The 11,547-nt window shown below is 45.0% G+C and overlaps 1 protein-coding gene across 3 annotated transcripts in view; it reads left to right on the plus strand.

Moving 5' to 3' along the window:
- msrab (methionine sulfoxide reductase Ab) overlaps positions 1–5,650 on the plus strand; it is a 31,737-nt gene extending 26,087 nt beyond the window's left edge. For all 3 annotated transcript variants that reach the window (XM_076748622.1, XM_076748623.1, XM_076748624.1), the window contains exon 6: positions 4,496–5,650. In XM_076748622.1, coding sequence (XP_076604737.1) covers positions 4,496–4,669 — 174 coding nt within the window. In that variant the 3' untranslated portion in view covers positions 4,670–5,650. The remainder of the gene's footprint in view (positions 1–4,495) is intronic.
- Positions 5,651–11,547: the final 5,897 nt, after the last annotated feature.

Raw genomic sequence — 11,547 nt, forward strand, 5'->3', positions numbered from 1 at the left:
TTTATAGTATAAAAAATGCTAAAATAAATGCTTTGGCACTACTGCACTTAATTATGCTAATGAAAAAAATTGAATTAGGGATCAAGACCGATGAGGACGCCAGGAAAAATTAATAAAACGATAGAGGTGAGTAGCCGGAGAAATGGTAAATAGCGGTAATGACAGACCAGTAACAGGAGTGGACCGAGGGATGATTACGTAAATCGCCGAATTGAGTTCATTTCCCTCCTCAAATGTCTTCACCATGAGTCATCGGGTGTCACAAACTCTATGTCAACGCCCGTCTCTTCCCCACCACTCTGCAGCCGTAGGCCTTCCGAGGGAAAAGACAGAGAGAGACAAGACAGTGGGGTAGTAAGAGAGGAGCGAGTACATTTTCCTCCTCCTCCTCTTCCTCCTCCACCTCCACCCTCTCTCGGGGTGTCACGTCCTATTTGTGTCCCGGGGCCGTCTCTCTGGCGATGGTGATGGCGAGAGGGGCTCTCTCGCTTGGCTGGAGAGCAGGGAGGACTTGGTCGCACGAAGCGGTGGTCTGTGCTCACATGGGAGAGAGAGAGAGAGAGAGTCAGCAATGGAGGGAGAGAGAGAGAGAGATGCACCCGTTCAGCCATGTCTTTGACAGGGGAGTCTTTCCGACAGGCGTGAAGAAAGGAAGGGCTGACTGGGCTGAGTGAGCTCAGCCCTTGACACACACACACACACACACACTTGTTTTTGTCACTTACGAGACCATTGCATTGACTTGCATTAATTCCCTGGTGATTTTACCTTAACATTGACCACAAACAGCACATGCCTAATCCCCCCAGCCCTAACTTAAAAAAAAAAAAAAAAAAAAACAGATCTTAACCCCGAAGCTTTACCTCACAGGGACCCACTTTTTGTCATCAAACGGGAGGCGAGTCCCCGTAACGTGACTCTGTGTGATTATTTTCTCCGCACAGATACACGAATAAACACACACACACACGCTGAACTACACCTGACGTATCCTGTATTCATGAGTCCTCTCACACACACACACACACACACACACACACACACACACACACGCACACTCACACATGTATAAAATCTGCATGCACAAACGCTGATGAACACATCTGTCTCCATCTGCACAGCCCTCATTTCAACGTCACCCTCAACAGCATCAAAATGCCCAACTTGAGGACGCCTGGTTTGCCCGTCCTCTCTCAAATTTTCCCTCCTCCATCTTTGGCGTTTTCTACCTTCCACGTTCTTCCCTCCATTCCTCTGCTGCTGCTGCTGCAGTGAGAGAGAGAGAGCGAGAGCGAAGCCACATAAGGTTATACACAGTGGCGTGACGCCATGCATTCTGATTTATAGATCTAAAATGGCCGCCGTGTTGTGACTGCTGTAGAGGGGCTGGATGGAGAGCGAGGGAGATGTCAGGGCGGGGGTGTATGTTTGCCCAGAATAGCAGACCTTTTCTTAGACATTGTGTTCTCCACACATGAAGCGTCCTCTGCCCCGGAGGGTTTGCTACTACAGTGGTTTGGTGATGATGACTGATTAATTAGGCCATGATGTACAAAGCTCTGCGCTTCTGTCGGCCGGTTCGTGCTGCTGTTGGACAGGAAGAGCGGCTTCTCCCGTGTCAGACTGTACATTGCGTGCGTCTGAAAGGTAAATGTGACCACGCTCGTGAGGTCGGTTCTGTGTTGAGGGGCCGCAGTTTGGTATGTGGACGTCGGGTCCTTCCTGCAGGGGGATCGGAGCCCTCACATTGTAAGCAGCAGCCGCTGAGGACTTGGAGGTCAGCTGCTGCCTCAGCCTCTCTGTGGGGTGCATAGCTTTGATTTACTGACTCCACTGCATCACCTCCAGCACACACACACACACACACACACTCACATGCACACACACACACACAGCTAGTGCCACACTGCCTCCATGTGGACAACATTACACACTACCCTGCTTCCTTCACTGAGATTGTTTCCTTTTATAAACTGGTGGTGGTACTTTTTTCTGTAGATTATCTTCCTCTTCCTCACAATTCCAGATGAACTAAAAGCACCAACCAGCTTGTTCTATAAAAAATGATAGTTTCCATACTTTCATTCAGCTCAGTTACAACATCGGCTAAAGATGTGTGGCCAGACGTGGACGGTTCCTCTTTCCTGCATGTGGCTCAGTTTAGGAAGGCAGCAAACCCAGCAGACATGGGACATTTTTCATTAATTAGGATTTATGTTTCTGGCCAAGTGAACCAAAGCAGTGACATTGCGGTCCATAAAACCAAAACAATGAGCTAAAACCTGCTCCAAAGGATTCAAGTGTCGGATGATAATTTGAGCAACACCTTTTACATTACACATCATTTGAGCCATTGAGTGTATAAAAATATTGGTTATTGCAGCTTTAAAAGCGTCGAGGCCGTCCTGGAACATGTGCCGGCTCGACATTGTCATGTCCAAGGATGAAGCTGAAAGCTGTGTCTTTGGAACATGAAGAGCATTACGGTTCAACAATGGAAAAGCGGCTGATGCTGCAGTCTTTTGAGAGGCTTTAATAAGACATTTTGAAAGCTTGTCCCCGTAGAATCCATCATGACCTCCCTGAATTCGAGCTGACCACAGCTTCCATAAAGGGAGCAAGCTGCAAACTTGAACAGTTTTAAAGTTTTAACACCTTAAGAGGACTAAAGTGCCCTTTCCCTCAACTCTCCAGCAGTATGGATGACCGTTATACTGTAATCACATTACGTTTGTCTGTAACTCAGTGATGCAACGTGTTACTGTTCCGAAATTCACTTCAGCAGTTGCTTAACAAGCAATTATGTTTGCATTACATAAGTTTGTCAATTATCAGCATTATGGGCTGGTATGAAAAAAGAAACATCAAACACGCCTTTTCATGTCCGCTTGTGCAGAAGTCGCTTTGAGAGACTCCACCTCATGAGGTGTAACCCGCAGGTCATATATCATTTAAACATGTTTTTTTTCCTTTTAAGTCTGTCATCATGCTCTTAGGAGGGCCAGTCTCTTATTTTATTCATTGATGTAGTATTTGGAGGCGGTTAATATATGTGCTACACAGCGGGTTAGGAAGGCCAGCCTCTTTTTTTTATCGTTTTATGTATTGATGGTAGTTTTATTTTGAGGCAGTTACAGCGACAGCATTTTTCTGTGAAGTCATCTTTGAGCTGGATTTCACCAACTTTACTGTGGTATTACTTTATTTAGGAGCATAAAAGAAAGATCTTGTGTACCCCGTCCTCCTTGTTGGAATAGGGCTTTGTGCTGATATGTGGCCGCATGTACGGTTTAACATCGTATTAACTGGCAGTTACCTGACAGTGCATCTCATGCAGGCTAATGCAAAAGTATCAAAAAGTGGGATGAATTACTTTCTAAGAGGAGTAAATAAGAAAGTATGTGTAATACATTACTCGTTTTGAGCGAGATGACAGTATCATGCAGGCAGACGGGACATATGCAGACGCTGATAGGAACAGGTTGAGTCAGGGTTGAACGCATTCGGCTTCTGTTTCATGGTGCTTGCTGAGCCCTGCCAATCGACGCCCCCATAAAGCAAAGCTCCTCGGCGCTGCACACTGTTCTGAGGTGTAGCACGCTACATGCAAAGCTACTTGTTGCCCACAGACGGCCCCAGTGTACCTCGAACTAGTTGTTTTGTCAGCTCTCAGGAGCACTGATCTAGAGAGGACTGAGTGCTTGTATTATTAGATAGAGAAAACCACTCAGCACAGCAGGTATTTCATACATCTGTTAGAGGGGTTTAGTGTGTGCGTGCGTGCGCGCGAATCTAGGCTTTTTTAGTGCGTTTGAAGCCTTCTCTCAAGGTGTTTAGAAAAGTGTAAGTATGAAAGTGTCTTAAGGAGTTCTCAAAGAGAGCGGATACTCTTTGATGCATTGTCCCACAGAGAGAGCCACAGAGGCAAGCTGCACTACAGAAAAGAAGAAAGATGCTCCTTTCTTCTGTCACTCAATCACCCTGCTCCTCTCATTGAGGAGCAGAAACTCTTTACTGTATTAGTGAGAGGTATTGAAAGTTCACATCCAATACACTACAGAATAAAACAACCATTTAAGAGGCGTGTTCATTTTGAGGAAGTTGGAGAAAAAGGAGAAAGTCGCGCTGAATGTGTGCCACGACTGTGGCGAGGGGAGCAGGATCTGATGCCGCAGACGAGGGATGTTTTCCTCACAGACGGGTGCGTTTTTAGTGATTTTAACCTTTAGCAGCACTGCCGTTGAGCAAGGAGGCCAGCCGTCGTGCATCTTAAACTTTTACTTGACTGAATATCGCCTCAAGTTAAAGAAAAAAAGACGTTAACCTCACTGATTGTGTGATATGCACAGGAAACAAAGCTTAAAGGGTGTCTCAGTTTCAGCTGAACTACCTTGATTATCTGACAAAACAGGCATGCATTTGTTCTGCTGCTTGTCTTTACTTTTGGAATAACTGCACGGTAACTGTTGTGGCTTATGTTCGCATTTGTCTCCAGGAGCTGGATAAAAAAAACTACGATCCCATCACCACAGAGATCCTGGAGGGGCAGCAGTTCTACTACGCTGAGGACTATCACCAGCAGTACCTGAAGAAGGTGCCTAAAGGCTACTGTGGCCTCAAAGGCACCGGCGTCTCCTGTCCCATCGGAGCCGGGAAGGACGAACTGTGACGGATGTGTGGTGAGAAAGAGCAGTGTGACAGATGAGGATTTGTGAAAGCTGTCATCATTCACTGCTCGTATTCTTTCATTTTATCAATCTTTCTTTTTAAATTCTTGCACTATTAGTGATACACTGATGAATATATGCATGCGAAGAATGTATAGGCATTTCAACTGTATGAATCAGTATTTTTCTCAGATCAAATTGCAAATCCATTTCTGTACCTCAGTGAATATAGTGTCTGCATTGGAAAATGCAGAGCAAAGTACTTTACTTAAGACATAAGAAATGCATTAAAACTGCATTTAAAAGACACTAAAAAGGAACATGAAAGTACTAGAATTAGACTTAGAAGTCGTAGTGCAGCTGTAACAGTGTATGTTAGGGTGCAGCAGCAGTCGGCTTCCACAAGGTGGCGATATTTCTCAACAAACACAGTGGAGCTGCAGTAGAATGTGTTTATTGTGTCACATTTAATATAACATACTGAAACCGTATGAAAACTTTGTCTTCCAAAGCTGCCTGAAAATCAACCGACCACTGTTTTCACAAACCAGGGACATTTTCACATCCATCGTACAGCCACAACACTATGACCGAGCTCAGACTTCTCTGTCTGTCTGAGCTTGTCAGATTCTTAAATGCAGATTTTACTATGAATTTAATGTGATGTTATTGTTTTCATTTTACTATCAATAAGAATCAACCTCACTCAGCAAAGACTTGATTCAGATTTTTACTTTCTTAGTGTCTCACTGTGCCAATAATAAAACAAGTCACCTCCAACCTTTTGTTTATGTACCGTGCATGTGTTGGTGTATGCGTGTGTCGGTGTGTTCGTGCATATGTCAGGTCATGCAGCTAAATATAAAAGATAAACCACTGTTTTAGATTATTTGTCCCATTTTCTGCTCCATTTGAGAAGGGACATACCGTAGCGGTGAGGGACAAATGTGTATGACTCACTGCGATACAGTCAGAGACCACTCATTTATCGCAGAATGAGACGCTTGAAGCACTCATGTATGCAATATGATACACACTTTGCCTAAACCCTCGCTCCACTCCCCACAAAGCCCTTAATTATGTGTAAACGTCCTCATGTAATCGCATATCACACAGAACCGAGCCATTACTGAACAAGCATTGTGTGCAGGACTTTTTTTCATTAATAAACACATTTACCTGAAAGTCTATTTAAAAACGAAAATCACACTCATCGCTGCACTCCAAAATACAGAGATGATATCTAGAAAAAGCTTTTTGGTCGACCGCAGTTGTGTGATTCACCCCGCTCTCGTTTTTCCCCCTCCCTCTCTGCTATCTTTCTTTCTCTGTCTGTGTGTATGTGTCACATCCTGACACCTGTGTGTAGGTGTGGACCAGGGCACAGGTGCAGGTGCAACCTCTCCGGGCCTATTTTAGTATTGGGACAGATATTTTTTGCATGTGTCTGCATGCAGCAGCCGTGCACGTGTGCCTGTGTGTGTGTGCGTGTGTGTGTGTGTCTGGGCATGTGAAGCTGTGGCTTGCTTGATGGAACCGCGCTGAGTGGTATGTGGTTGGGCCAGATAGCTGTTTCCCAGCGCCCGCCTATATTTTTGCATGCTGTTGTGTTTTGTCAAGTGTGCGACAGGAGATAACCTTTTAATGAAGTGATCTTCATTTCCTTGGTTTTGAAGAGAGGATGGCATGACAGCTCTAATCGCACAGTCAGATCAGTGTTTCTGCCATCTGCGATGATTTCTGACTGCAACTGACTGAGATGCCTCGGTGAACAACTCCACAATTCTATTTTTTTCCACATTGTGAAGAAGGGGTTATCACAAACTAAAGGCATGAGTCCATTTCATACAGGAGGACATTCAGGTTTGCTGTGGAAAACGACCACCTTTATGCATGACACATTAAAATGACATTTAGAAGTAGCTGCATGACTAAGTGTATGTTTTCTGTGTATTCCTTTGTAGTAGATTAAAATGGGGCATGGAAATGCATGGTACTCTCATATACGCATCCATACACAAACACAGAGAGGCAGGACAGGAACCAGGCTGTGTGTGCCCTTCAGACAGAGCCTATTGTCTGCAGATGGGCCTTTAATGGCCCCACAGCTGGCCACAAAGAGCATACCGCTTCAGCTCACTGCTATGCCTCTCACTGGCCTATACTCAGCCACCCTGAAGAGAGGAGGCAGCTCACAGGCACGCCAACGCCACTGTGTACATGCATTTCTGTTACACTCCTAAGAGCATGTTTTGTGTTTATTTCCTTCTCCGTCTTGTCAAGTTCTTAACATCTCAAAGAGAAATCCTCACCCAGTCATTTGAAGAAAAGAATAGGTTTGTGAAAACGTGTGGCACTGTGAAAGAGTGGGCTGAAACGCAGAGATAGAGAGTGGTGCTGCTTGTTTATCAGAAGTACTCTGCACTCTTACCCACACATGTACACACACACGCACACACACATAAACACACGTCCCAACCACTACCTCTAACTCCGTCCTGTACTGCCGCCTAATGCAAAAGGCAGCGCCCACGCAAAAGAAGCAAACACACCAAAAAGACACCTTGCAGAGACGTGCACCCACACAAATTTCTTGCATTCTGATTCGCTCTCTATTGTGTCCTCCTTTCACAGCTTTTCATTTATCTTCCCCTTGACAGCTTTAATAGGTCTCACCATATGTATATACAGCGACGTGTATATATATCATCGATAATAGCATTGTTTTATACCATTTCCTCTTAAGATGCTAGGCCGGTAAATAATTTGTTCCTTTAGATGGCAACACGGCATTGTTTGGTGAGCTGTATAAATAGAACAATAGCAGAGAGTATTCTGGTGATGGCCTACCAGCTGGAGAATTGTTGTGCCTTCTTGTCCTGTTCCTCACATAATTACTTTTCTGGATTGTAGATGTGGTAGGCACACAATTAGATATGTGTGTGGGCGTGTGTGTATCTACAGCTCCATGTGTGACAGCAGAGGGAAAACCGAGCTCGCTTTTCTATATGGCCTGTACGTTTCTCTCGTGATTTTATGAGAGTCGTGTGCAGGGTTTTTTGCAGATGCCAGATGTGTTTGCATCCCCTCCCTTGCTCGCCTTTCCCCTCCCTCTGGTTCCTGCATGGGTGCAGGGTCTCAATCAGAGCGTCAGGGCTCCAGGAACCGGAGCACAGCAGGCTCTCTGTGCTGCCCAGAGAAGTGCAGCCTTGTCTGGGTCGGTGCATCTGCAGGCCGAGGGCGAGCTGGGGGAAGAGGGCGAGCCCCGGTGCCCCTTGCATGCTGGTTTCACTCGAGGTCTTCTCCGTCGGTGCAGCCTGACCCCTGAACCTGAACCATTTAAGCTCCTGTCTCTTAGTCATGCACAGGTGGATGACACGTTAAAACTTCCAGACAAACTGTGTCCTCAAACAGGTTAGTTTGGTGCAGCACTGAGAAGAAAAACAAGCTCACACACGTTCACACAGTCGTTCTTTCCCATAGAGAAAATGTCACAACCCTGTACATCCTTTCCACTGGGAATAGCAATGGGTTAAGGGTGGGGGTGCAGGGCAGCACGTGCTGCAGGGCCTAGTTGGCTTGCTAACTGGCCCACTGGCTTTCTGGCTAACGGCCCACACTGTGACACTCTGCACCTGGGAGCCTGTGTGTTGTCAGCCATGCTAGCTAGCTTCAGCTACCACCACATGACACACAGGAAACACAGAAATAACTGCTGAGTGTCTTCAGCACAGCAACCACTTGCTGCTGACAGAGAAGGGTGAAGAGAGACTAGAAGACAGAGGAATACTGGTTGGAATGGGACTTGGTGACAGCATTATTGAGTAAGAATAGAAAACTGGAAAGGAAAGTGAAACACAAACATGCTAGGGCACTTGCACCTGCACTGTCTCGTGTCAGGGGAGGGTTTCACCAGACCTGATACACCAGACACACATTCTGTTCAACCAAATGGTGCATGTACGTATTCACTGACATGCTAAGTATATCCTGTTTATCATCTCGTTTTTATAATCAAGCCACTACAAAGGTGATTGTGCAACAATGGAAGATTGACATTTGACAGGTGAGGTGCAACAGTTACATTTCTAAAAACATCCCTTGTGTTCATTTTCTGTCTTTATCTGCTCTGTCCATCTGCGCCTTGAGTCATCGGAGCCTCACCTCGCACAGGTGCGAGAGAGTGGAGTCAAGTTTTAACGCTACCAACAAGCCCTCGATTAGCGCTCAGCACAGGAAAGTGTTGTGCAACATTTGGGCTTTCAGGTGGTGATGTGCTGATGTGTCATCATTCCGAGGAAAGAGGACAGAATCAGGACACACACACACACACACACACACACACACACACACACACACACACACACACAGTGTTTGCATTGCCACATGCACAAACCATGTTTTCTGTAGGCTTGCAGCAGACTGCTGACTTCTGCCAACAGTGCAGATTGAATCTTGTTGTGTTCAGTTTTTGGGATGAGGGCCAAGACATGGTGGCATGATGGTGGTATCATCTGTTTCTCACCGAGTATGTGTTTATGTCTGTGTTAAAGACGTGAAGGAAATGAGTCGATGGAGCAAGAGAGAGAAGAAGAGGAGGGAGCAGAGATGGGGCTGTCTGCACCAGGAGGAAGCTGGGTGTGATGCTTCTCCATGCAGCTGCTCCCAAACACCCACACTCTTCCTGTTGGAGTGCGTCTATGTGTGTTTGCGTTTTGTGTATAGATTCAGTGTCTTACTTCCACATAAGGAAAGAGGAACCTTTATTGTTCCAGCCTAAAAAAAGAAAGTATATACTCCAGACTTTCTGTGTAACAATAATTACAACCTTGATTCCAAAAAAGAAGTTGGGAGAGCTGTGTTAAACGTAAATAACATTTAAAAGTTTTACCTCATCAGCTTAGTTGATTTTTGTAAACATCTGCTTATTCTGAATTTGATGCCAGCGACACCTGTCTAACAAGTTGGGACAGGAGCAACAAAGACCCGGGAAGTTGTGGAATTCTCCAAAAACACCTGTTTGGAACATTCCACAGGTAAACAGGTTCATTGGTAACAGGTGAGAGTATCACGATTGGGTATGAAAGGGGCATCCTGGAAAGGATTTACATTTTACACAGCGTCCCAACTCTTTCTCAGGGTTGTAAGTGTGGATGTGCATTCCTGAAGAGGCTAAACAGAATAAAATTTGAAACCTTGTGCAGTAAAGGGAAGATCAATCATCTATGATCAAACAGAAAACTGTGTCAGAACACAAAGACTTCAATGATTCAGCTTGAAAACTCTTGAAAAGTCCATTTTCAGGTATCCTGAAGAAGACGCAGTCTGAAATAGCTGAAGTTGCTTTTCCCGCCTGGTCGAGGCCCTCAGTGTCTTTTCAAAGAAACAGTGGCCTCAAAAAACATCCGTTGGTGGAAACACTGGCCTGGCAGTCATTGAATGGAAACGTTTGAGGTGAGATTGTGGCCACACTGAGGTGTCAGCATGGTGTGTGATTGTGTACCTGCGACTGTGTGCGTACATGCGTTGATGTGCATGTGTGTAGCGGTCTTTCTAAGTTTCCATCACAATGAAACGCTAAAGTCTTTCTCAGCAGCCGCATCACTGTTGTAACTGACTGGTGGCTTGGCTGTGGCTCTGTATCCGTTCAGGCTGACCTCTGTCATGCTTGTCCTCTGCAGATACTGGCACCACTCCATTTTCAGCTGAACTTCCATTTCTCAACTTGCACCATGTGTGAGTGTTCGGCATCAAAACTTGTGCTTCTGTTTCAAATGTGAGAGAGTAAATACTTTCTATATGTCAATAAAATCTTGAGCAAGTACATAATGAAAGCGAGCCATGTTGTGGATTGTTAATGGCAGCACATTTTGTTCAAGTTAGGTCATAATATTAACCAATAACAAAGTAAAGCCATATCAAATTGGGTTTGTTTTATCAGTGATGTCATTTTTAAGTGAACAGCAAACTCATCACTGGCTCAAAGATGAGAGCTTGCTTTACAGTCAACAAATTGAACTGAACTAAACACACATTTGTCATGAAGATAACATTGTCAGCTCAGCTGTGTGTTCACGTATGTAGACCACAGCCAGCGTGTCCACTGATCCAGAGCTGGCCAGCGGTTGAGATATCAAACTGGACTGGGATGCTGATGAAGTGGAGGTTCCTCTTCTGTGTTGTTCCTCATATGTGAGTGCTGGGTGCTGTGGCAGGATACAGTGCATCTGCTCCACACTCCATAATGATGGGGGAACAGCACGTGCTCAGCACCAAAACTGTGTGATGGACTGTTACATTACAGTGGTGCCAGTTCAACGTGGATTGCTATTATTGAAGGAAATTAGAGTTTTTGGCAAATTACAGAACAGGATTTCCTCCCCAAATTTTTGGGGGTGATTTTTTTTTGTAAGTCATATATTTTGTTGTTTTTTTCTGAGGCTGAGAGTGACCCAGTTCTGAAAGGGCTTTTAAGTTTGAAAACAATATACATTGCTTTTCCACTTAAGTATATTTTACTTCTATTCTAAATCTCCCCGCCCTGATGAAATCAGGGAAAAGACCCCATTCCAGCCTCTAAGTTGTGAAAATTTGCTGTTTTCCTTCACTGATGTGATAGTAAACTCTATCTGTTTGGAGGTTTTGAGTGTCGCTCGGACTAACAAGCATTTTGAAGAAGTCAGCTTGAGCTTTATGACGTTGTGAGGGACATTTTCACCGTTTTCTGACGTTTTATAGACAAAACAATGAAGCAAATATTGGTCCTTGTAGGTAGATTTGGATTGCAGATAGGAGCATCCGGCGTGACACACATTCCACAAACAACACAGAGGACAAACATGTTAAAACATTAAAATAGATCTAGTCGCTGGCTAGCCGA

Source organism: Chaetodon auriga, chromosome 14 (genome assembly GCF_051107435.1).
Source record: "Chaetodon auriga isolate fChaAug3 chromosome 14, fChaAug3.hap1, whole genome shotgun sequence".
Classification (NCBI taxonomy): domain Eukaryota; kingdom Metazoa; phylum Chordata; class Actinopteri; order Chaetodontiformes; family Chaetodontidae; genus Chaetodon; species Chaetodon auriga.